We start from the raw sequence: 27,165 nt of genomic DNA, 5'->3' as shown, positions 1-27,165 counted from the left end.
TCTTAAAATTAAATTTTTCAAAGTGTGTAATAAGTTGGGACTAATTGGGACATGGTGCTTCCATGCGTTCTGATGAGAATCTGGAGCCGCCCAAATCACGTGACAGAATTTAGTCCTTTTGAAGTACTCTTTGGAAGACCCATTTCCAACTGGGAAAATCTACTGTACCCCCCAGATTGGGACACACTGAAAACACCAGCAACAACAATCTAAATAAACAGTCTCAAATACTAGTTGGGTACAGTCTAAAAAGTAACTGCAGCACAACAAGCTGTAGAACAGCAAAAAATAAATCAAGCATTTAATAAAAGCAGTAATATGAGGCAATGGCAAGTAAAAAAAAACAAGAAATGGTTAAAAATAAACCAGCACCTAAAAAAAAAAAAATCCAAAGGGAGACTGGCAAGGACCATGGTCAGTCATAAATAAATTGGGACCCTCATTGTATCTTGTAGACAAGAGGGTCAGCCTCGGTAAAAACATGCCATGCAGTTAAAGGAATATAAAGTTTAAACTGTATATTACATGTTCTGTGCTTTTTTTTTTTTTTTTTTTTTACAAATTAAGCATTATATGCTGCTTTTAAAAAAAAAAAAAACGAAGCGAGTGTTAATTTTTATTTTCATGGGATATAATGCCATCCTGAATATGGGGCTCTTGGGTGCAGTGGTAATCGTCCCAGAGGCAAATGAATCATCAAGTACCAAAAAAGTAAATCAAATACTTTTTGTGACCAAAAACCTCAAGCAACTCTACTATACTGGCTGCAGCGAGCCAAACCCATCCTGCCAGAACTGTTTTAAAATTGGAATGTAAAGCAAAAGAAAAACAACAAACGGAACACAGCTTTAAAGAATCACCTGTGGCCATACCAATAGCCTGGGCATGAAGTATCAAAAACAAACCCAGACACAGCGTATTCCCACAAAACACATGAGTAAAATCAAGCAAAGAATTGAAAAGGGACTGACTTTAACGAAAGAGAGACAGGGACTGTATACTTGTTGTTGGAAGGTGAATAAAAAGGTTAACTGTAAATAACTCATTCCCCTTGCTGTATCTCCTAACACCGGTTCTAGTAATACACCTAAAACAGAGACCTCCATTAACCATCAGGCCAGGTGTATGGTTGATGAAGCATGGTACTAGTATCCCACATAGTCTACTGGACCATTAATACTTGTATGCCTGTAACAATGGACCAGCTCAGTAAACAGTGAGACTTTCTGTTCCTCCCTAGGCGAGACCGAGACACTCCCTCTGAAATACATCTTTATACCCCAATAAAAACAAGTTACATACTTCCCCTCTAACATAGTTAGTTACCGCCCCCTGATGTGGCTAGTTATCACCTTTAGCTCAGGCCTCATACCAAGCCTCTAATACAAGGGCTTATGTCTCAGGCTCTCTTCCTACTACAGAAACACATTAAACAATCTGGAGAAAACAGTGAACAGGAGACAGGCTGAACTCCTGCAGCAAACAGAAAGCTGGAATGGACAGGTGGGCAGAACAGGCTGGGACTTTGAGCAGGAAGGATCATAATGTACAGCTGAAATTATTTTAATCCGTTTATTCCCAGTGAAGGGCTTCTTTTTTCCTTTGTTTTTTCAGACATTGCTCTTGTGATGTTGCACTCCATATGCGTTATGAAAATATGCTTATGAATGTGAATATGATGTAACTGGAATATGCTTTATGCAAAAGGTCTCTTGTAAGGTATCATTACAAAGCTTATAATCTACTGAGTGTGTTCATCCTATTTGTATGAATGTATCATTCTTGTATCTGAAGCTAGAAATATGAAGTATAACTCTGAGGTCCTATTGTAATTATGCAAAGTGTGGGCCATTAATGGTGGCTTAGAATCTTGACGGCTCCCATTGACTAGGACAATTGGTTGTGAATGGGTTTATTTACCAGCAAGCTTTCCTGTGTACGTGTGGGCCAGTCCGTGGGTAATGAAGAATGAGGTCGCACAGGGACATATGACCATGTCACCTGATGCTGAAATCCATCTTAAATCTGGTACTTTTCCATTTAGGAGGCGGGGTGGGGACCCAGAGAGACAAAAGATTCCCTCCATGTGCAAAAGCTATAAAAGGGGGCCAGTCATGAGAGAGCCCCTGCTTTACACCTAAGATGTCTGCTGGGACTAACAAAGACTGTACCAGGGGAAAGGATTGGGCCCAGACTAGGAAGGAGTCTAGTCTGCAAAAGAAGCTTATTGGAACATCTCTGAGGGTGAGATATTACCTGTATTCAGTTTCTTAATGTATTAGGCTTAGACTTGCGTGTTTTTCTTTATTTTTCTTTATTTTGTTTTGTGACTTACTTTGTTCTGTCTGTTATTACTTGAAACCACTTAAATCCTACTTTTTATACTTAATAAAAACTTTTGTTTATTAGTAAACCCAGAGTAAGTGATTAATACCTGGGGGAGCAAACAGCTGTGTATATGTCTCTTGTGTGTTATAGAGGGCGGACAATTTATGAGTTTACCCTGTGTAAGCTTTATACAATGTAAAATGGATTTATTTGGGGTTTGGATCCCATTGGGAGCTGGGTATCTGGGTGCTGGAGTCAGGTAACCTGCTGAGCTGTTTTCACTTAAAGCCTGCAGCTTTGAGGGCGTGGCTGAGACCCTGGATCTGTGTTGCAGCAGGCTAGTGTGTCTGGCTCAACAAGGCAGGGTTCTGGAAGTCCCAAGCTGGCAGGGAAAACTGGCTCAGAGGTAGTCTCAGCACATCAGGTGACAGTCCCAAGGGTGTCTCTGTGACTGAACCCGTCACAACTCTCATTTATAGAGACTCTGAACTTAGCAAAAGGAAGCAAGGAAACACCGTTGGAAAGAATTGTGAGGGCTTATTCTTGTATTTATTTATTTGTAGTGTTTGCATTTTTGAAACCAATAAATCTCTTATTTTCAAAGTACACCTCTACCCCGATATAATGCGACCCAATATAACACGAATTCGGATATAACGCGGTAAAGCAGTGCTCTGGGGGGGGTGGGGCTGCGCACTCCGGTGGATCAAAGCAAGTTCGATATAACGCGATTTCACCTATAACGCGGTAAGATTTTTTGGCGCCCGAGGACAGCTTTATATCGAGGTAAAGGTGTATTCATATTCTGTCTGAAAGCTTGTAAAATCATTCTCAGTCCTCTGTGCCCCCACATCCTTCCCCGCCCCCACAAGCAGAACACCTGACTCAAATTGCTTTGCTGTGTGACATGAAAAACAAAGCTGACAAATCACTAAGCTGCCCACCTGCTGAGGAGTCTTGTTACAAAATAAGTCTATGCTGATGAGGCCATCGCTGTGTTGCTATTGAAGGCACATGGGAGAGTACTGCAGGATGACAAGAGAAAAACTCAAAGCATTTCAGCACTGTGGGTGAAATAGCTAATAACCAATACAGTCAAATGAACAGTTGCTAGAAGATGAAGTCCTTTGCCTGTAAGTAGCATTCTCTCATTGTGCATGACTTGAAGGAGAAGATGGCCTTAGATCTCAAATATTCTTCACTGATGGTGCAGCTCAGTGAATACACCTTATCCATTGTTATCTTAGCACACACTTACTTACCAATGGGCTGCACTGAAATCCCTTTCACAGCACACTTACAGCCTTGACTTTGTGAGAGAGCAATTGCTTTACTTCAAAGAAAAAAAGCCGGTCTAGTCTGAGAAATGCATATTCTTCATAGAGGCACTGCTTTTTATGACTGGAAATAGCATCAGAATAGCCATTTCACTGAATTTAGAGCAGTGGTTCTCAAACTTATTTTTTCGTGGACCACTTGAAAATTGCTGAGGGTCTTGGCAGACCCTTTATGATCTTTCCAAATGTTGTTTTTACTGTTTGCTAAAAAAAACCCAACTTAATAATAATAAACGTTTTTTTGTTTTACAAATAAAAGCACACAACTCATTTTAATAACAGTAGTCTTACCTTTCTAATGCGATGGATGTGCCCTCTCTCCCCCGCCCCGGCAGCCCCTGAGCTGGGGCTGAGAAGGAGGGGGGAGTCTCTCCCTGGCAGCCGCAGCCCTGGAATTGGGGAAAGTCGTCTCTTTCTCTAGCCACCACAGCCCTGCAGCTCCCAAATTCCCCCCACCCCGTCTTCTCACCACACTGCCCCCTCCCAAAGCCACTACCTATCCCCTATCTCCCCTCCCCCCCCCCAAGGCCACCACCACCTCCCCTTACATGTGCATCTTCTCCAGGATCCCAGGCTCCTAATTAGGTGGATGGCTCTTCATTCTGTCATGTGCGGCCACCCAGGCGCGCATCTTAGAGGGAACTATCCGCAGACCACCTGAATAGAGCTCGTCCATCGACCACAGTTTGAGAACCTCTGACCCTAGATGATATTTGCTGAGTTTTCAAATAGACAGGAAACAGAAAAGCAGATGCATCCTGGGGAAAGCATGTTTGTACAGAGCCTAGCACAATGGAGTCCTGGTCTCTGGCCAGGGCTCCTAGCACTACTGTAATAAAAATAAGGTGTTGTTCATACTCAAACATACTATCTTGCATGTCAGGTAAGCTACTGTGCACACAACATATACCAAATCACAAACACACAATCACAAAAGCCAGGATATGAAAAGTTAACAATCTAAAAATACACATCTTCTACTTCTCCACAGACTGAAAGTCCCCCCCCCCCACACACACACAGAGCATAGCACACACATCACACACTTCACTTTGCCCCTATGCGGATGCCAGACATACTAAATGCATAGATTTAGAAGCCAGAAGGGACCATTATGATCATCCAGCCTAACCTCCCATGCTCCTTATCTCCCACCATGATGACCTAGTCTGACCTTCAGCTCCCCCCTCTCCAAACTACATCTCCCTCCCAGGAGAGCTGATATTGCAATGTGTGTGGTGGATAAGCTAGTGAAGAGATCTATGTCTCTAGGTGGAAGAGTAGAATTAGTGTGTGGTGTTAGATGCCTTAACTTTTTTTTGTTTTTTATTTTGTGTTAGATGTAGTGTGTGTCCACTATCCTTAACTGTGTATGAATTTGTCCAAGTTTAGGTTTTCTTAGTTTTCAAAAAGTCCTGTTGTTTGTGAAAGGTTGCGGGTCTCTAAGGCTTTGTTTGTATTTAAAGCTACATTATATCTATGTTCAACAAACCGTTTCATTAAACCATTGTAAAACCCTGTGTGAACATTAAATTCAAATTAAACCTGTCTTATACCAAAGTGATTGAAATTGAGTTCAGTCTCCACTAAGGATTGCTCTGATTTAACTAAATGGACTTAAAATCACATCTCCAGTTAAATCGGTGCAAATTTGAATATATAAAGGGCCTGATACAGGAGTAATTCCTTCCATGAAGAGCAGAATCATGTGGCTAAGGAGGAAGAAGGAAAAGAACAGAGCTTGGGAGAAGGTTCTGGAGCCAGTGACTTGGGGAGGGGAGAGGGAAGGAGCAGAAAGTGGGGTGGGGGTGGGATAAAGGGCTGAATGGAGGACTGCTGTAAAGGAGAGCTCTTTAGGTTCCTAAAAAAATAGCCAGTGTGGCTTAACAACCATGCAAAAGAAGCAGTGAGAGATAAAAAGGCATCTTTTAAAAAGTGGAAGTCAAATCCTAGTGAGGTAAATAGAAAGGAGCATAAACACTGCCAAAGTAAGTGTAAAAATGTAATAAGAAAAGTCAAAAAGGAGTTTGAAGAACAGCTAGCCAGAAACTCAGAAGGTAATAACAAAATGTTTTTTAAGTACATCAGAAGCAGGAAGCCTGTTAAACAACCAGTGGGGTCCCTGGATGATCAAGATACAAAAGGAGCACTTAAAGACGATAAAGTCATTGCAGAGAAACTAAATGGATTCTTTGCTTCAGTCTTCACGGCTGAGGATGTTAGGGAGATTCCCAAACCTGAGCCGGCTTTTGTAGATGACAAATCTGAGGAACTGTCAAAGATTGAAGTGTCACTAGAGGAGGTTTTGGAATTAATTGATAAACTTAACAGTAACAAGTCACCGGGACCAGATGGCATTCACCCAAGAGTTCTGAAAGAACTCAAATGTGAAATTGCGGAACTATTAACTAAGGTTTGTAACCTGTCCTTTAAATCGGCTTCTGTACCCAATGACTGGAAGATAGCTAATGTAACGCCAATATTTAAAAAGGGCTCTAGAGGTGATCCCGGCAATTACAGCCCGATAAGTCTAACGTCGGTCCTGGGCAAATTAGTTGAAACAATAGTAAAGAATAAAATTGTCAGACACATAGAAGAACATACATTGTTGGGCAAAAGTCAACATGGTTTCTGTAACGGGAAATCATGTCTTACTAATCTATTAAAGTTCTTTGAAGGGGTCAACAAACATGTGGACAAGGGGGATCCAGTGGACATAGTATACTTAGATTTCCAGAAAACCTTTGACAAGGTCCCTCACCAAAGGCTCTTACGTACATTAAATTGTCATGGGATAAGAGGGAAGATCCTTTTATGGATTGAGAACTGGTTAAAAGTCAGGGAACAAAGAGTAGGAATAAATGGGGAATTTTCAGAATGGAGAGGGGTAACTAGTGGTGTTCCCCAAGGGTCGGTCCTAGGACTAATCCTATTCAACTTATTCATAGATGATCTGGAGAAAGGAGTAAACAGTGAGGTGGCAAAGTTTGCAGATGATACTAAACTGCTCAAGATAGTTAAGACCAAAGCAGACTGTGAAGAACTTCAAAAAGTTCTCACAAAACTAAGTGATTGGGCAACAAAATGGCAAATAAAATGTAATGTGGATAAATGTAAAGTAATGCACATTGGGGAAAAAAACCCAACTGTACATACAATACAATGGGGGCTAATTTAGCTACAACTAATCAGGAAAGAGATCTTGGAGTCATCGTGGATAGTTCTCTGAAGATGTCCATGCAGTGTGCAGTGGCAGTCAAAAAAGCAACCAGGATGTTAGGAATCATTCAAAAAAGGGATAGAGAATAAGATGGAGAATATCTTTTTGCCCTTATATAAATCCATGGTACGCCCACATCTTGAATACTGCATACAGATGTGGTCTCATCTCAAAAAAGATATACTGGCACGAGAAAAGGTTCAGAGAAGGGCAACTAAAATGATTAGGGGTTTGGAACGGGTCCCATATGAGGAGAGATTAAAGAGGTTAGGACTTTTCAGCTTGGAAAAGAGGAGACTAAGGGGGGATATGATAGAGGTATATAAAATCATGAGTGGTGTGGAGAAAGTGAATAAGGAAAAGTTATTTACTTGTTCCCATAATATAACAACTAGGGGCCACCAAATGAAATTAATGAGCAGCAGGTTTAAAACAAATAAATGAAGTTGTTCTTCACACAGTGCACAGTCAACCTGTGGAACTCCTTGCCTGAGGAGGTTATGAAGGCTAGGACTATAACAGGGTTTAAAAGAGAACTCAATAAATTCATGGAGGTTAAGTCCATTAATGGCTATTAGCCAGGATGGGTAAGGAATGGTGTCCCTAGCCTCTATTTGTCAGATGGTGGAGATGGATGGCAGGATAGAGATCACTTGATCATTACCTGTTAGGTTCGCTCCCTCCTGGACCCCTGGCATTGGTCACTGTCAGTAGACAGGATACTGGGCTGGATGGACCTTTGGTCTGACCCAGTATGGCTATTCATATGTTGTCTTTGGCTGCTGAGGAAGGGAGGAGCTGTTTGGAAGTGTGGCTGGAGAGAGGAAGGCTCCTGTGGCCAGACTGGGGAAGGTGCCGGAGGCAGGGGAGAGGTGCTGTGGGCTTCTCAGGCCGAGAAAGAGGTGGAGATGAATGGATGGCTTCTGCAAGGGATGAACTGAGGATAGAAAAAGATGGAGCTGGGAGCTTCTTGGAGACAGGAAGGTGTGAATGTTGGGAGCAGAGGTGGAAGCTGCAGGGGAGGGAGGAGATAAGGGCTTCAAGTATCAGAGTAATGCTGCTGCAAGGCCGAGAGCAACACAACTCTGGATTGTTGCCAGCTGACAGGGTAGGTATTGGCAAGGTATTGCGAAGGTGACACCTCCCACTGCCTTTTCAGAGCAACTGATTCGATGCCACCACCTGTTTTGTGCAGGTGGGAGGTTGGAGACTGCCACTGGAGAAGTGCAGCAGCATCTGTACTCTGTATCTGATGTTGGGACCCCATCAAGACCAGGCTGGAGAAGGAGGCCTAGTTCCTCAGACCCAAGGAGCCAATCCAATGTTGTTTCTGTTCCAGTTCTATAGTAGAGACCACTTTGACACTGCACAGAATCCCTCCTCACACAACTGACTCATTTTAACCAATAGAATTGCAGCTTTAACTGCAGAAGACACATGGTGATTGGTTGGTGTCTCTGCCACAGTGACACTAACAAAGACCTGAACTGTTGAACAGGCCCTGACTATAACTATAAAATTATAGACAAGAATTAACAACTTTTCTTAGAGTCTAATTTCTTCAAAAATAAATTATTCCAAATGTTTTCAATGACTTTTAATTATTTGGGAAGTTTGAAAAGTCAGTAACAAGCCACGTGTTAGCTAGAGCGGCTCACAAAGATGAGAGACTCAAAAGGGGCCCATTTTAAATTAATTTAATCTCATAAAATGCCTAGCAAATTTACTCTAAAATGTTCAAGTATTCTTCATACAAAATAGACATTCAGTCCCTGCTTTGAGTGAAAAACTGAAACCCAACCTTAGTTGTGGAGATGCTAACGAGCAGCTCCATAATAATAATTTGAATGTCTAAAATACCTTCCATCTGAGTGTTTCAGGTTTTCAATTGGTTAATTTAGCATTAAAATACTCCTTTGTCGTAGGCAAGTAGCATAACTGTCAGAAAAAAGGTAAAGATTTTCACAAACATAGACCAATTTTTTGCAAAATATTTTTTTACTATAAATAATAAAAATGTGAAATGTTTTGATAAACTCTAGTAAGAGTAATATTCCCTATGGAAAGATGAATCCCTACCCCAGATTTTGTTATAATGGATGCTTGAATAGGGTCTGCTTTAGTTAGGTTACAAAACCATTTTATGTATTCTCTGTCTTCAGATGGTCATAGCTTTCCCAAACCTTTTGACTTTTGGGATGAAATTGTCTCTGTTTGATCTCTGCTGAAGGCTTGTGGTGGTATTTGGATATTTTGGGTGAAAATAAGAGGATTAGATATTCTCATGGTGAGTGCTATGGAAAAATGTAAAACAGAGAGGAAATCCTTTCCGCTGTTCTTGAATTTGGTGAGGTTGAAAAAAGTAGCTTTTGAGTTTTAAAAGGCAAGTTTTTAGCAATCAAGTGTTAGGGCAACGTTAAAGTTGAGATCAAACTCTCAGAACTCAGGAGAATCCCAGAAATTAGAGTTGTTCTGACATTATCTCTGTTTTCTGCTCTACTTTGTCTTGTTAAATATGAACAAATTATTTTTTTCCTATTCATGTGTATGCCATAAAATGTACAGACTGCACAATATTATCAGGTTAATGTCAGTTAGCCTTAACTTCAGAAATTTCCTAACTTTTGAGTCTTTTATCTCGCCCTTACCACTGCACTAATTCTAATTTTTTGGTTTAATTAGAAGTAAGAATATGCATAGCTTTTATAGGTGAGTTTTGGTTTTCCTTGCTGTTGCTTTCTCCTGAAACTCCTAGCTGTCTCTTTCCAGCTGCCACAGTTAGCTTCTGTTTGTCTCTGGTGTGTATGTATGCACGCATGCTCCTTGGAGCTCTGTTTTTTTGCCTTTGGCTAATCTATCTGTTACTAGACAAGTGGGTGTAGATGGCAAGGCTCAGCAGTCTGAGTCCGAGAGTAGTTTTCTTCTAGAGCAGGTAGTGATTTATTTTCCTCCATAGTTTATGCCATTGTAAAGAAATATGTAGTATGAAATATTTCCAAAAAATAAAAAGGGAGGGGCAGTGATTCTCATAGGAGTAGTTATGTTTTAATAAACGGATGGGTTTTGTGCTATCACTGACAGAGAGAAACCAGGATTGGGAAACAAAAGCCCAGATATGAACTGGCTGTCACTCGTGTGTGCTAATTCCTGAATCTTTACTTTGGAAAATAGTAGCATGTAGTTAGCAGTCTAGTTCAATACTAGAAATGTTCCACAGTAAAGTTAATGCTAATTAAGAGCTTCTCCTCATAAAATTGACTTTCTCTCTCTGTAACTCAGTCTGTTACAGGTGTTTTTCAATTAAAATCCTGTCCATTCTTTACTTACAAAGCCACAGCAGCATTAATTTCATCCATTCTTTACAGGGGAGGTAATACTAGAATAAGAGTTTTCTGAAAGACCTAAATTCCATTTAACTGAACAGAGAATCAGTATTTTTCCCTATGGCAGTCAACAGAGACATGAATTTTAATATAGGAGACCAACTATATCATGTATGTAAATTTGTAGGCAACCATAATTCATAAAGGTACCGCACAGAAATATTTTGGAATGCTGACATTTAGCTTACCATCATGAAGCTTCTAAGATAATGCCTTGCCACGAACAAGGGCATTTCACCTCTCTCTCTCTCTCTCTCTGACCTATAGTTTCAGACTATCTACAGACTCAGGCAGATGAAAGCGCCCTGCTTTACCTTTTGTTCTCATTTTTAAGGTTGTTTTCACAGCCATAAAGGCTCAAGAATGAAATCTTTTTTTTTTTTTTTGGTAAGCAAAACACTTAAAGCACTACAACAGCACAGCTGTGCCGCTGCAACTGCGCCACTATAGTGCTTCAGTGTAGACACTGCCTACGCCAACAGGAGGGATTCTCCCCGGCGCGTAGGTAATCCACTTCCCCAAGCAGTGGTAGCTAGGTTGACTGAGGAATTCTTCCATTGACCTAGAGCTGTCTATACCAGGGTTAGGTTGGTATAGCTACGTCTCTTAGGGTACGTCTTCACTTACCGGAGGGTCCGGCGGCAGGCAATCGATGTTCTGGGATCGATTTATCGCGTCTGGTTAAGACGCGATAAATCAATCCCGGATCGATCCCGGAAGTGCTCGCCGTCGACGCCGGTACTCCAGCTCGCCGAGAGGAGTACGCGGCATCGACGGGGGAGCCTTCCTGCTGCGTGTGGACCCGCGTTAAGTTCGGACTAAGGTACTTCGAATTCAGCTACGTTATTAACGTAGCTGAATTTGCGTACCTTAGTCCGAAGTGGGGGCTTAGTGGGGTCCAGGCCTTAGTGGTGTGGATTTTTCACACCCCGAGAGACGTAGCTCTACCAAAGTAAATTCCTAGTGTAGATCAGGCCTTAGAGTCTGGAGCACAAGATGGACGCTTCCTAAAAGAAGTGCCAGTTCACTGAATCACTGCCCAATTCCACCCCGTTCAAAAAGTGAAGGTGCCGTCCCCACACCAACGAATTTAAAATCTAAAGCCCTGATATTGGGAGGAGTTTCACCCAGACACTCCCCTGTGCTTGCCCAGAGCCCCTTTAAAGTCCAGGAGGGTTCTACCCACACAGAGCTGATAGCAAGAAAAGGCATAAGTTTAATGTCTGTATTGAAAATAATCATTTACAAGATTCCTTTTCAAAGAGGGATTTTAAAGGACGTGTGAGTGGAGGCATAGTAGATAGGGTCAGGAAGGGAGAGGTAGACATAGATAGGCGTCTGCCTGAAAGAAGTCATGAAAGTTGGCATGAAGAAAGGACTCACAGGCCTTGTCTACACTTGCGGGGGCACGTGAGTTACGTGGAGCTACATGCAGCAGTGAAAGGTAGGCTGTGCCCTCAGTGGGGTACGTAGCTTTCTGTGGCAGTGAAAGGCTCTGGCAGGGCTGAGACAGCAAGGTACTACACTGCAGAAATAGCAGTGTAAACGTGGGAGTCAATGCTTGGGCATGTAGAGAGCCATCTAAGGTATATATCCTAGGGTTATGGCATGTCTTTATTCACCTAAGTGGTGCTTCACTGTCCACACTGATATTTGTACCTTTGCTAGCTGGGCATGCAGTGTCTGTACTTTACGTGTCTCTGCAAGTGTACATCTACTCACAGAAGGCATGTAAATGCATTCAGTGTGGGCTGAGTGAAGAGAGCATTTAAGGATGCAGAAGGAGACAAGAACAGAAGTTGCCTGGGGTTACACTGTAGAGACTTGAAAGGGAGAACAGAGACCTTAAATATGATTTGTGATGCTGTAGAAACAATGAAGAGATTGTATAGTGAGAGATGATCAAAACTGTGCTGAGCAGATTGTAGGAGAGGCACAGTAATGACGGGAAGACCAGACACAGGTGGTTGCAGTAGCTGAGGTACAAAACTAGAAAAAGTTTTTTATGGTGGGAATGGAGAGCAGTGGGCATATTTGGGATATATTGGGGAGGAGAAAGCAGCAGCATATGGAGTTATGGGGTAGGACTGGTTGAAACATCCCTATTAATTTCAGCGAAATGTTATGAAGAAAGTGACATTTTTGTTCCCTTCAAATGTATTGTGGAAATTTTTGACGAGAAAATTCAAAATGAAACAAAAAAGACCTCTTTCACAATGAAAACTTTCACTGTGGTTTTAGGAGATTTTTTTTTTCTTTTTTCTTTTTTTGTTTGTTTATTTCTTTGTTTCAAACCCTCCCCCCTTTTACTGTTTTTTCGTTAGAAAAGGGTGAGGAGAAGTAAAAAAGGGAGAGAAAACGGGAGAATTTTCATCTTCCTCCACACATGCACTTTTTTTCCCCTTTTAATACCTTTTTTCTGCTTTTTCCACAGAACAGAGGAGAAGTAGTAGGGGAGGGCTAACAAACACTGAAAATCAAAAAAGTTTTTCTTTAGATGACAAAAACAAAAGCTTTGTTTCAAAAATTGAAAAATGGTGATCAGATGAGATATTTTACACAAAAATGTTGGATTTGGTTAAAAAGCCATCTTGTGTCAAAAGCTTTTTGTGTGAAAAAAAAATTAACCAGTTCTAGTTGTGTGCCTCTGGGACAGGGATGAGGGTAAGGTTGCTTATGCAAATGGTGAGTGGGGAAGGAACAGTTTTGGAGGAAAGTTGGAGGACATCTCTGTTCTCCAAGCTAAGTTCCTTGTCAATAAATACATCTCTTCTTACCAAGAAAACCAAAGCTAAAAGTCCCATCTCTGAGGTCGAGTGCGGGAATAAGTGAGTTGGTAATTATTTACTATAGATTTATTCGTGCACTTGTAATTGTATTATATGGGCTCATCTACCATTGTGTTTTCATGCACTGAGCACAAGAGGCTGATGAACTGTGAAAATGAAAAGGCAAATGTTTATAAGGATCCCTTTTGGGGGGATGGGGGGATATACAGGCTTATAAAACATTCCAGCAGAGAATGAGTTTTTGTGTGTTTGCCAGGATGGTTATTTTTGACAAATGAGTACATTTTGAGAGGAGAGAACACCCATCTGTCTGTATGAAATTATCTGTTGGGAGTTTACATGGGGATAGGAAATGCAATGTTAACTTTTCTATCATCCTAAATTTATGAAATCTTATGTCTGCTTCGTAAAATGAAAATAGTGGGTTATATTTAGGTACTCTAAACATGTATAGTGGCCCTAATTCAGGAAAGCATTTAAGCACATGATTAAGTCTGTCTCTGTTTGGGACAACACTTAAACTTCTTTAAGCACATACTTAATTCCAATTGACTTCAGCACTTAAAACAGGGCTATACTCCACTTTACAATTTGTAGCTTTCCTTGAGTACCCTTGGTGGATCCACTAGTGCAGTTACAACCCGGTGGCTGGCCATCAGTTGTTGAAACTAAGGAAAAATCCTGATGTAGACAGGGTTCAAGATAGTCCATCATGCACAGGTAGGACCTTCTGCAGAACTACAATAAATTCCGAGCTGTGACAAGAATTTTAAAAGAGCTGCTTGAGGAGCTTGCTGGACCATTGATGTTGAGTTTCAATAACATCAAAGAAGTTCCAGAAGACTGGAAGAAAGTTAATGTTGTGCCAATATTTAAAAACTGTAAACAGGATGGCCTGGGTAATTATAGGCCTGTTAGTCTGATACTGATCCTAGGCAAGATAGTGGAGCAACTGATATGGGACTCAATAAAGCATAACAGGAGGATAATTAATGCCAGTCAAATTGGATTTATGGAAAATGGATACTGTCAAACTAACTTTATGTCTTTTTTTTATGAGATTACAAGATTGATTGATAAAGTTAATAATATTGGTGTAATATACTTAGACTTCTCTAAGACATTAACTTGATACCACACCACATTTTGAATAAAAAAACTAGAAAGATATAAATTAACATAGCACACATTAAGTGCATTAAAAGTTGGCTAACTGATAGGTCTCAAACAGTAACTGTAAATGTGGAATCGTGATCGAGCAGGTGTGTTTCTAGTGGGGTCCTGCAGTGATTAGTTCCTAGCCTAACACTATTTCACATTTTTATCAATGACCTGTAAGAAAACATAAAATCATCACTGTTAAAGTTTGTAGATGACACAAAAGTTGGTGGAGTAGTAAATAATGAAGAGAACAGGTCACTAGTACAGAACGCTGGATCGGCGGGTAGTGATCGATCTATCGGGGATCAATTTATCACGTCTAGTGTAGACACGATAAATTGATCCCCAATCGCTCTGCCGTCGACTCCTGTACTCCACCGCGGCGAGAGGCGGAAGCAGAATCGTCGGGGGAGCGGCGGCAGTCGACCCCGTGCCATAAGTCGACCTAAGATACGTCGACTTCAGCTACGCTATTCTCGTAGCTGAAGTTGCGTATCTTAGGTCGATCCCTACCCCCCTATCCCCCACCCAGTGTAGACCAGGCCTACGTTCAGTAGTTTCTAACACTTCAAATATAGAGGCTCTCCTGTTAATACTGAAAGGAACTGACACAGATAACTTCCAGAATTCTAGAATAGTTTCTGACACTCTAAACTCAGTGGTTTTCAAATTCGAGGTTCAAAATTTTCTGCAGAAGCTAAGCTTATTTAAAGATGTTTCTAGCCATTCTGCTTGCAAAGATAAACCTAATTACCACAGCTATTTTAATTCAGAAACTTACTGAATATATAACCGTGATAGGCAACCTGCAGCCCATCAGAGTAATCTGATTGCAGGCCACGAGACATTTTGCTGATGTTGACCATCTGCAGGCATGCCCCCCCGCAGCTCCCAGTGTCCACGGTTCGCGGTCAGCGTCAGCAAAATGTCTCGTGGCCTGCAATCAGATTACCCTGATGGGCCACAGGTTGCCCACCACTGATATATAACATTGAAGAATGTGCAGTTCTTTATGGCCTGAAACCAGTGCTAATGGAATCCAATTGCAGTCTTTTTCATGTATTTACAATGGCACTGGATCATGCCTGATATTTTAAATAGCAATGTATACATTATACTTACTGATAGATTTATCTAACCATAGACATCTATATTAAATATTATATTAACATTCAAATGTAGTGAATGCCAACACCTGTGCGGCCATATATGGCATAATGAACTTTTATTTTAAACAACAAATTGTTATTTATTATAGATTTTCATGAGGGAAGTGTGGTGAAATGAGGCATATAGAATTCCGAGACATATGGTTATGTGAGGGAAAAGATGATCTTTTTAGGGTGGCAGATGGAATGAGTGACCTGGTATTGATGTCATGATTGTGGGAGGAAAGGTTAAGAGTCTGCATTAGAAACATACATTGAGCAGGGGCAGTTTGGAATAGAGATGTAAAATATTAAACAGTTAACATTAGGCTTACTGTTAACCCACCCTAACCATTAACCTCCAGCCCCAGGCCAACTGGAGCAGCCCCAGCCCCTCTCCCTTTAATCAGTTAACCGGTTAAATGATATAATTGTAATCATTTATGGTTAACTTTTTAATCAATATTTACATTCCTAATTTGGAAAGGTAAAGAATATCACTGTTGGTTATATTTTGCAGAGGGATAATGGCAGTCAGTCATATTCTCCCTGTATAAGAATTGTGTTTTCTCTCTCTCATTGTACATGATATAATTCCATTGTGCTGGCTTTACTGGGACTGTCACACAGGCAAGGATGTGCTAGAATGGTGAATAATGTGACCCTTTGAGAGCACACACTTTAGAATATGTTACTGGTGTCTAAAAGCCAGTAGAGGGAGGAATTTCACTTCAAAAGCTGCTGGAGATCTCTGCCTTGTAACAAAACTGAAAAGAGGGATTATTTGCCTTGATTTAAAAAAAAAAAAAGAAATTAAGTATCATGAAAAGTGATCTTAATAGTATTAATGTCCCCTAATTATTTCCTTGTATGTATTTGTAGATGGTTACAATGACAGCTGTTCTGTAGTCTGGATGAATTTAGTACTTTAAACTTCTCCTCCTATGTCAAGTTTCTCATTCCTTCTTCTAAGGTGATTAAACTGGGTCTCTTGGGTTTTGGGGTGGGGGTTTGTTTTGTTTTTGTTTTTAATTTCAGATTTTCTTTTATAATACTATGTAGTTCCCCCCACACACACTCCATGAGTTCTTGAAAATGTCTGAACCATTTTTCCTTAGACTTTTCTTAGAAAACAAACACACACCAAAATAATTAGTTTATTGACTGACAAGCGTGACAAATTTCAGCCAAAATTATTAAAGTTTGGCAACATTATAAGCAGCTGAAGAAGACCTTTCACAGTGCAAATGCTTGTGCAGCCTTAGCTAAAGATATCTTTATGCACTCTACTTGTAACTGATACAGGAATTCCACCTCTTTCTAAAATAAAAATAAATACATAAATTAAAAACTGAACAGAGTGTAACTTTGCAGAGAATAGAGATACAGCTATTCCCAACTTTCCTTCCCAACTCCATCCAGTTCACTACTTCTATGTGAAATCTTCTTTCAAGTGGTAGGATTTTTAAGTTAAAACCCCATAGTAACTGAGTACTCTATCAAACTTTTTTAGTTCATAAACTTATTCCTATGCTAGGTCAAGCTGTGCTGATTCTGTATGGCCAATGTGAGTATGTCAGCACCAGCACTGGAGAAAGGAAACAGTTTGACTGGAGATCTGAACAGTAACTAAATGATTAACTTGGAAAACTTGTCTTTTGTTGCTTGGCTGACATTTTTAGAAACATTGCATAGCCTGTTTTATATAACTGATTCTTTTTTTAAACTGACAGATTTGCAACTTCACTTGAGTGTTACATAGTAAGCATGAGTCAGCAGACAGGCATTAGTTCCTTTGTTGGTTCACACAAGAAGTAGAATAAGGTATTAACATAAATCCTGGTAGTGGCCTTTTAGTTTGGCATAATAGATACAGCAATTTCCTACAGTATCCTTAAAATACTTTATTGTATTACATTTATGTGTTATTGTGGGTTGGGATTGTATGTAACTTCTATAGCAAGGCGATATGACAGATGTAAGATCTGGGAATTCAAAAGCCTGTCCTGAAAATGTGCCAGACATGTGTGGACTTTTGGGACAATAAGTGGATTTCTTGGAAAATCCCTAGGCAGAGTTTAATGCACATTCCCTAACTCTGGTTATGCAGAAGCCCAGCCTTTTGAAGCTTAGCACTGAGGAGATGGTCATTGTTTGCTGATTACCTGTTACAGAACACAAAGATCAAAGCCCCAAGCACTATAAAAAAAACTGGCTAGTCTGCTCAGTCTTGTTTCTGGATCTAAAACAAATGAAGTGTGGGGAAAACCTGTTTGTAGATTTTTAAGGACTAAAACCTAAGAGAACCCTAGGTTGGATTTGGGGTGACCTCTGGTAAGCTTTTTAGTATGCATATAGGTTCTTTTATTGTTTTAATACGTTTTCTCTGTAATACCTTTACCCTGAGAATAAATCTGCTTGCTTAAAAGGAGTTGTATGGTAATTTATAATCAGGTTTGGAAGGATTAGATTTTTATTGGTGTATGTTGATGTAACCATACAAACACAAACTGAAGGAAAAATATTTTCATCAATAATAATAGAAATGTACAGATAGGCAAAGTAAGAAAAATGCTGCTTAAGATCATATTAGAGTTTTATTTAGGATTAAGGATATTTACTTCGTATATTTTGACGTGAAATTGATAAGCTGTGTTTTAATGGTTATAAAGCTTTAATTTTTTGAGACTCAATGTCTACATTAATAATTATTGTCTGATCCACCCTGTTGTCTGACCCCCCCACACACCCATAATTTCGCACAACTGTGAAAATTTAAATAATTAAAAATTGAAAAAAATGCTTAAAAAGAAGCATTGATATTATCAGTTGACAAAAACAATCAAATTCTGCCAAGCCTGTTTATAATTGTGGACAATATACTGGTCATAGCCCTCAGAGAGAAAGCAAAGCACAGATTCTGGCCTTTCTAGGCGGTCTGGTTTGCTGGGCATTTCACAGTGTAAGGCAGAGAGTTGTGCACCCTTAAAATCCCCAGTCAGGAGGCAGACAGGCATTTGTCTCTGCCCAATAGTGGTGATGTCTGGAAGCCGGAACCCTAAAGTGGTTGGTGGACCACAGAGGGGGAACAGAGGTGCGGTTGCCCTGAAGTTGTGCTAGCTAGTACTAAATTTTTTCTTTGTTTGGGACTCTAAATGTGAAAAGGTGTCTTGCTGAATTTACAACTTGGTATTCTGTGGAAGTGAGCAAAGGGGCAGAACTTAGTTTGGAATAACTTTTTTCAAAAAAAATTTTGTTTTTGTTTTCCCTATTCCCTGTTTAATTGAATGTCACCTGACTTAATATAGAATATATGCAAACTGTATAGCACTAATTTGGATCTGATTGATAATAGTACTTTACACCGGTGTAATTCCATTGATTTCTTTGCATTTACTCTTATTAGCTCTGGTCAGAGCTGACTCAACCCCCTTAATTTTAATGGACTCACTAATGCAACATTTACATCTAGACAAGAACAAATTGAAATTATCTAAACTCTAAATTGGGAAGTTTAGTCTGAATTCAGACTAATCTGAAATTACAATTTGGATTCAGTAGCCAGATATTGTGGAGATTTTTACTGGTGATGTTTACAAGTAAACCTGCTGACCCAATTTAGCTAATAATTTTGGTTCTTGTTCTAGGGAATATCTGTTTCTACTGGTATCAGATTTTCAGCAGCAGTGTTTTCTTGGCAACTATCTGAACACTAGTTCTGAATTTCTAAGCTCAGAGCTTTTGAGATTCAAGATGTCTGCCATTCTAATGTCTATGTCCATATTACAACTTCCGTGGTGTTGAAAAGGCAGATTCTGTTCTGAAAGTCGAGTGGAAGAGTTTATTTAAGTTCAATTCTGTTTTACACATATGTAATTTGAGACTTCTTTCTAATGAAGTAAAAATGTTCATAGCACATGGGGAAATGCCCTCTCCATCCCCAATGGAATATTTTTCTCTTCCAGCAGTCCTTATAGACAGCAACAGCTTTCTTTTTAAAGTGCTGTTAGGAAGAGACTCAAGGAAATGCTTTTATTAATGCTTCCATTAACTCTGGAGAGGTTTCCTGAATTGTAGATTTAGGTGCTCTCATTCTGTCACTCAGAGTTATACAGCTGTATTGTACTAGCTGGTGTGTTTCCAACAGCTTTAGTCGACTGCAAAATTTTCCATCTTTTTAATGTGATTTTTAATATCTTCCATTTTCTTTCCAGTTCTTTTACCTATTTGCACTGAGAGTTTTACAACTAATTTCATATTAAGTTTTGTCTTATTTATAGAGACCTTTTTGGAATATAGGAAGTGGTAAATATAAGACAACTGAACAGGGAAAGATATAACAATGAAGAAGTGTTGGTATTTGGCTACTTGTAGTATATTGATTCCTAATCATGCTTTTTGTGAAAGCATACAATAAGCCTGTGCTGATTCTATCCCAAAAAATAACCCATTATAATGCACTTAGTCTATTTTATTCATATGGTGATTCACTTAATTCCAAGTCTATGGCTAAAAATATTTTGCAAAACACATGTATGCACACCAATAAAAGATGTGAAACAAAAACCTAAAGTTCTCCTCCACTCAATTTGCCTCATATCCCAACTCAGTCCAGTCTGTTCCTCTCCTTGCTTGGCTGCTCAGGAAGATGAAAGTGATGGTGGATATTGTAGCACAGAAAATGCCATCTGAAAATGATGTTCATGTGGCCAGGAGCTATCTTACGAAGATCTTGAGAAGTTCCATGAGGTACAGTACTGGTTTTACAAAGTGCATCATTCCCATTCCTTCTCCTTTGCAGAATCTCTCATTCCTTTTGCCAAACCTAGAGGAAACCAGTGTGAAAGTCCTCTCCTCCCACTTCCATTTCCTCATACACCAAATGTTACCTGTGATGTGGTAGTTTTCTAGTCTTGTGTTTCACTTGTCATATGTGTTAAAAAGGTCATTTTCTCGTAACTTTAACTTCTTTGTTGCACTGATGGCAGAACTGAAGCACTAAAGGTATGGTGTCATGAATTTACCTAAAAGACAACTGTAGTTTACTTCTCCAATATCAACAGCACTGAAATAAACTGAGGAAATAAAAAACCCCTGGCGGCTGCTGCTAAATAAAAAACTCCTCCCTCCCTCCCTCAACTCTTCCCCCTCCCTCCCAGCACCTCCTGCATGCCAGGGAGCAGCTATTTCCCAGTGTGCAGGAGGTGCTGGGAGGGAGGGTGGGGAGCGGGGACAGGATGGGCTCGGGGGAGAGGGTGGGGGTAGAATCATGTCTGGGGCCGCTGGCCCTGCTGATCAACCTCTTCCCCACCCTCTCAGCGTGTCCTACATGCTGGGGAACAGTTGTTCAGCAGCGTGCAGGAGGCACTGGGAAGAAGAGGGAGGAGCGGGGATGGGGCGCACTTAAGGGAGGAGGTGGAAAGAGGAGGGGCAAGGGTGGAACAGGGGCAGGAAGAGGTGGGGTGGGGGTGGGGCCTTGGGGGAAGGAGTGGAGTGGGGGCGGGGCCTGAGGTTGAGTGGGGGGCTTGGGGGTCCATGAAAAATTGTAAATCAAAATGGGGGTCCTCGGGTTGCTAAAGTTTGAGAATTGCTGCTCTAGGAAAATGCCTGATATGTCCTGAGGTGCGCTGCACAAGGCTGAGCTTCTGCTCCTGGGATGAAGACCTTGAGTCCCACTCCTGGAGCTTGTGTGCAATGGCAGTGTGATAGCTCCACTTAACTTACTTTCTTCATGTTGCTTCTGAGACAGAGAGCAGTGAAACTACCTGGCGTCACGGAAAGAGAATAGACTAGAATGAATTTGCTACTGTTCATTGCAGCAAATAAAATGCACCAAAAAGATAAACAAAAGCCGACTGAAGTGCCTAGGATTTCTGGTAATTTTATAGGAGCCCCTGTTGTACTCCGTGGCCCCAGGACTTCTCAGTAAAACTACAGCTGCCTTGTGGAAATACTTTATGTACTGTATATGGAGAATATGGGAAGGCAGTTAATAGGAACCTGGCACAACCTTCCATGTTGTCTGTTGCTACAAAGAATCTCAAAAAAGGGATTTTTCTGCGCTGCGGGAGAAAGGTCGAATTAAATATTTAGCTTAGTTTGTTTTAAAATCTAGTGACTATTTTATAATCCAGTTAAAAGAAAGAGGGTGAATAAGGGAAGGAAAAGATGTCTGTCTGTTAAAGGATCGGACTCAGGAGTTCTGGGTTCTGGCTGCAGCTCTGTGATCTTGGATACGTTACTTATGCTTGCTAGGGAACATTGTCCAAAGTCCCATTGACTTTCAATGAGGCTTAGGCTTCAAAGTGCCTAAGCCATTTTTGAAAAGGTATATTGGCTCCTGAGTCACCTAAAGTACTTTTGAAAATTTTATCCAATAATATTTACCTATTTAAGACTTAATTAATAATAATTTGCACTTCCATTCAAGGACTTTACTATTACTACTACTATTATCATTATTATCATTATTATCATTAAATAATTGTCAAGCTACAGTGGGGTTGAAAGCATTAAGGTTGAGAACGGTTTCACAGGATGATTCTAGAAGACCAAAATCTAGAGACTTACTATTTGAATTGGTAAATAGGGGGTCTCTGGAATTATTTAGGTGAAAAGTTTTGGACTAAAGTTATGCATCTGAACCAATATTTAGGCCCCTGAATAAATTATCTGACTTTCAGAGGGGCAGAACACCCACAGTTCCCATTGATTTCTATGGGAACTGCTGGCCTTTAGCATATTTGAAAGGTAGGTGATTTTACTTAGGTGCTAACTTTAGATACACAGCTTTAACCTTTAATTTATTTTGGATGCTCTGAGCCATTTGAATGCTAGAGCAGAACTGGGTTTGTGTTAGAAGTCAGGCCTCTGTCACCCTTACAAACTGGGATAGAATAAAAATATTTATGGCTTTGTCCTTCCTCCAGTCCTTAATCTCTCTCCTCCCCAGCCCTTCCCACATACACACCTACACAACAAACTTTACAAAATCTTATTCAAGAGTCACCATGTTATAAAATGAGACATAAAGCTCACTGGTCCTTTGAATAGTGAAAGTTCCGAATAAATTCTAGGTACTTATTTACCTGTCTTAAAAATACAACCACAAACCTTGCATTGAATTAATGTTTCATTGTCTGTGTGTCAAGTGTTTTGAAGGCAAGTTGGCATCTTTTCAAAACTGGCTTGTCGAGCATTACATAGCACATTGTAATTTAAACTTATTTTGCATCTGTTTTGTCTCTCTCAAGTTAATTAGATTTGGTGCCCAATGTTTTTCACTGCATGTCACCTTATTAGGAGATCTGTATTAAAAGTATGTGCTCTAACTCTTTCATTTCAGAAGAAATGATCTAGCCTGCAGGCCCCACTCCTGGCATGCAACCAAATTCACAGAGAATCAGCCTGAGGCAGCCACGTCACAGCTCTCCTCAACCAATGTCTGCACTTCCTGGCACTCCCGGTATCATGCAAGGTGAGTTTCTGTTTAAGCTGCACGTATCAAGCTCCCACGGTAAGAGAACAATAATGTGCCTCATATTGTTCATGATTTTAAACCGTGAACATGAAATCTTTTGATTTCATTTATATTGTAATCTGTTTTTAAAATGTGAAGATAATATTGAGAATTCCCAATGTATCAACAAGTGGGTGAAGAGCTGCTAATATTAATTTAGTTCAGAAATATATTTCATTATGTACGTATGTAAATAAAAGGCAGCTGAAAGGTATTTTTTTTTTCTTGCTGTGCATTTCTTTTCAACATCCACTTTTTAGTGTCATAAATCTTTGTAAGGGCAGTTGGAAGGGTATACTAAATGCATTAATATCTTCAGTACAATGGAAAAATACCAGAGGTATTGTTAGAAAGCAAGATTCTTTGAAAAGCAATATAAACTCTCTCTTAGGGGAGACAGAGCATTTTTGTTTTAGACATTAAGATATTGACTGTTTCATTAGTGAAATTACTTCCCATAATCTGATCTCCACTCTGGTACATGTTCAGTGTTTGTTTCTAGCAAGAGAGAGGTCAATGACTGTCTCTTTCTATCGTTAAAATACTTACATTTATTTGTTAGGTCTCATTCAACCCTGTAATGGAAATCCTGGCATCCTGGTTTTGGTCGTGAAACGTCTTTCATTTTTTACTAGAGCATGATAGGATCTGATTACAAGACCTTATTAATTTCCTCCTTATAAATTACACTCTTTTAGCAACAAACCTCATGAAAATGTTATTTTCCTCTCAATTTAACTCCAATTTGGAGCATAGTTATGCTAGGAATTAGGGGAAATCACTCTGGGATACATTCCTAAGTTACAAAGCTGTCTTGGGATTCTGTACTTTATTGCTGTAGATTCTCCATCATAGCTTTCTTTTCTTAATACTTTGTGGTACAACCCGCCCCACCCTCTTACTTTAGGACTTTGTTCTATGAAGCTGTAACTAATTAGATCTTTTAAAAAGTTCCCTGCTATTTTTAAAAAAAATAGTTTGCATTCAGCCTGTAAAGAGTAATACAAATACTAATTTTTATTTAAAGAAAATCCCGCACACTTTGATCCTCCCCCCACATCTTTACACTGTAACATTTTATTGCTAGAGGGACTTCTATACGTTCTATTTCTCAACCTCTTGATAATGCTTCCTCTCAGCTTACCTGGCACTGTACTGTGTATTTAAATAGGACATGGGCGGCATTCCACTTACATTGCTGAACAGAGCAGCAGACCACATGCACTAGACAAATATCCAGAAATTCTTACAGCTATACTTCTGAGTTGTGATGTTAGCCGTATAGCACTTTAGACTAGAAGTCATTACTATGTATTTTGACAGAGGTGTTACATTGATATGCTTTCTGCTCATCTCCGAAGGCTACCCAGATGAAACTTAAAGTTCTGTTTGTCAGAGTAGAGAATAATTATTTACAGCCTGATCTGGAGGGGTGCTGAGTACCTACAGTTCACAACTGAAGGCAGTGGATTCAGATTAGACCCCATGAATTGCAAATTAGGATTAAGAGGGATAGTGTCTCTTCTTCATTTTGATCAATGCCAAGCATGCTGTTATCACCAAACAAATAAAAACCAGCAGGAGCCCCAATGTCCTGCCATACATTCCTTAACAATGAAAAAGGTTCTAATGTCCAAGGCACTTTCTGTGTGAAACATTGTATTTGCCTAATGTACTACTCTCAAGATCTCTCTAATTAATTAGTTTTGAACACTTAGAATATGAAAGTCCCCATATAAAGCCATATGTTAGTGCGCCCTATCATTAAAAATATTTTTTGAAAAGAAAAAGCGATAGAATTTATATCTTTGTGTGTTTTACATAAGCTGTTTGCTTCCTTGGTCATCCTGGTTGTATAATTAAACACCATGTCTTAATTTTATGCCTCTGACTGTATTGAGTGAAATGAAAAAAAGTTCAAAGGCAATTTTTCTTTTGCCATTGTAGCAACTGCTGTGTAAACCGCAGGACTAGAGAGGGGTGTTCATTTCCATTTAAATTTCTTGACAGAGAGAGGAATTCTGTCGTATCTAAACTATACAAGAGTGACCATTAAATGGATTTATAATTTCATTATTAGCTTTCACTGTGTGTGTTACAAAAAGTTTGATGGACACTGTAGTGAGGTGGTTGCCCCATTCCCGCAGAACAGGGGTTAAAAACAGTCCTGGAGAGGGCTGTGGCTGGGATAAAAGGAGTGAGAGCAGCTGAGGGAGTTGCTGACCACAGGTGTTGCCAGCTCAATCAGGGCCCAGCTGGCCCTGATAAGATGGCTGGGGGCCAGGAGCTGTGGAAGTCTCACTCTAACCCAGGAGTAGAAAGGGCTAGCTGCCTGAGAGCAAGGTACCTGAAGTATAGCAGTGATGGGGAAGGGCAAGAGGAGCTGGGGAGCTCCAGCCTAGTAAACCCCCAGGCTGCAGGCCTTGGTGAAGGCTTACAAAGGTACAGGGGCTACAGAGGTGCACCCTGGGAATAGGCAGAGGCAGCTGGTCCTACCCCCTTGCCAATGATGAGTGGCCATTACAGACTGCAGTCTGCCCCAGTGAGTGGGGGCTAGATGCTGACTGGCAGTAGCCACTGAGACAAGGTGGGTTTAGAGCGTTGGGGGTTCCCCTGCGAGGGGAAACCCAGAGTAAAGGGGTACTGCTGGGGGCAGAACCCTGAGGAAAGGGGCACCGGGGTCCGGCAGGGACACAGGGCCTAAGGCAGGTGGGACACCAGCCAGAAGGAGGCGCTTCGGAGCTGGAGATGAGCTAATTCCCAAGATGACCAGCAGGAGGTGCTGCACCGGTGAGTCTCGACCTTGCTACAGACACTTTATATAGTAGCTTTAGAGAAGTGGAACAATGCTGGAATTTCTAGCATTGTGCTGTGCCTGTGTGAGAAATCAGTCTGTTTTGTACCAGTCTTTGACTAGCAGTGTCTGATAAGTTTGATGCTCTGCCTCTCTAGCTACTGGAAGGAAAAAGGAGCCGCCTTCTTCTCCCCTTCCCTCATGCTGCTCAGCTTCTTCAAGGGGTGGGGTGGTCTTCTGCTCCTCATCCACAGCTTCATTGTTGTTGAAAAGAAGGGTGGATCTCCACTACTGAATACCTCCTCTGCTCTCCTGCCTTGTGAGAAGAGGCAGGGAAGACAGTGGTCTCTGCTACTTTATCCTATTCTCCATTTCTTAGGTCATCCTACTCTGTATATAACGTAAGTGCCTGCTTCTGCTTCTGCTCTTAGCTTTCCTAAGCAGTTCTACAAATTGGCGTGGCTTTTGACAGTTTCTCTGCTGCTCATGGGATTCTAAGGAGCACTGCAGAATCTGGCCAGAGTCTGGTTAATTTCAATCTGCTATATAGGCATGTAGGTATAATTGCTCTCCCCTCTGAACTGCTGTAGTGCCTTTCATCCAAGAATCGTAAAGTGCTTGGTAAGCTTCATAATACATAGAAGCTTGGAAATGTAGGGCTCGAAGGGACCTTGAAAAGTCATCAAGTCCAACCCTAGATCAGCCTTGACAGGTGTTTGTGCAACCTGTTCTTAAAAACCTCCAGTGATGGGGATTCCACAACCTTTTTTAGAAGCCTATTTCAGAGTTTAACTATCCTTATAATTAGAAAGGTTTTCCCAAAAGCTAAGCTAAATCTCCTTTACCCATTATTTCTTATCCTACCCTCAGTGGACATGGAGAACAATTGATCACTGTCCTCTTTACAACAGCCCTTAACATATATGAAGACTGTTATCAGGTCCCCCCTCAGTCTTCTTTCCTCAAAACTAAACATCCCCAGCTTTTTAATCCTTTCCTCATAGGTCAGGTTTTCTAAAAGTATGATAAATGGCGAGTGGAAAGGTAGGGATGGGCAAAGTTGTGACGGGCCTAGAATGCAAGGAAAAAAGCTTGAATTTAGTGCAGGGAAGCAGGGAGAACTAATATCAGGGTGTGATGGGTTGGATCACAAAATCCCCCTTTGGGACTGCCACCTGATGTACTTTGACTATCTCTGAGTCTGTTTTTCCTGCCAGCTTAGGACTTCAGTGCCCTGCCTAACGCGCTTGCCTGTTACAAACCCAGACCCAGGTCTGAACCACGTCCCCTAAAAGCTGCAGGCTTAACTGAAAACAGCTTAAGAAGTGTTCCTGTCTCCAACCCCCAGATGCCCAGCTCCCAATGGGGTTCAAACCCTAAATAAATCTGTTTTACCCTGTATAAGGCTTATACAAGGTAAACTTGTAAATTGTTCGCCCTCTATAACACTGATAGAGAAATGCACAGCTATCTGCCCCCCAGGTAT

At 40.6% G+C, this 27,165-nt stretch overlaps 1 protein-coding gene across 6 annotated transcripts in view; it reads left to right on the top strand.

Moving 5' to 3' along the window:
- SHROOM2 (shroom family member 2) overlaps positions 1–27,165 on the top strand; it is a 194,573-nt gene that overhangs the window by 108,536 nt on the left and 58,872 nt on the right. For 3 of the 6 annotated variants that reach the window (XR_010597652.1, XM_024104470.3, XM_024104469.3), the window contains exon 3: positions 22,712–22,843. Coding sequence is in view for 3 of the 6 variants with exons in the window: in XM_024104470.3 (XP_023960238.2) it covers positions 22,712–22,843 (132 nt within the window). In the remaining 3 variants the exon portion in view is untranslated. Of the gene's footprint in view, positions 1–20,010; positions 20,116–22,711; positions 22,883–25,181; positions 25,676–27,165 lie in introns of those variants that run through there. The other 3 variants (XM_024104472.3, XM_024104473.2, XM_065580688.1) reach the window with 3 other exon arrangements.

Source organism: Chrysemys picta, chromosome 1, assembly GCF_011386835.1.
Source record: "Chrysemys picta bellii isolate R12L10 chromosome 1, ASM1138683v2, whole genome shotgun sequence".
Classification (NCBI taxonomy): domain Eukaryota; kingdom Metazoa; phylum Chordata; order Testudines; family Emydidae; genus Chrysemys; species Chrysemys picta.
This window is presented reverse-complemented; position numbering and strand designations above follow the sequence as displayed.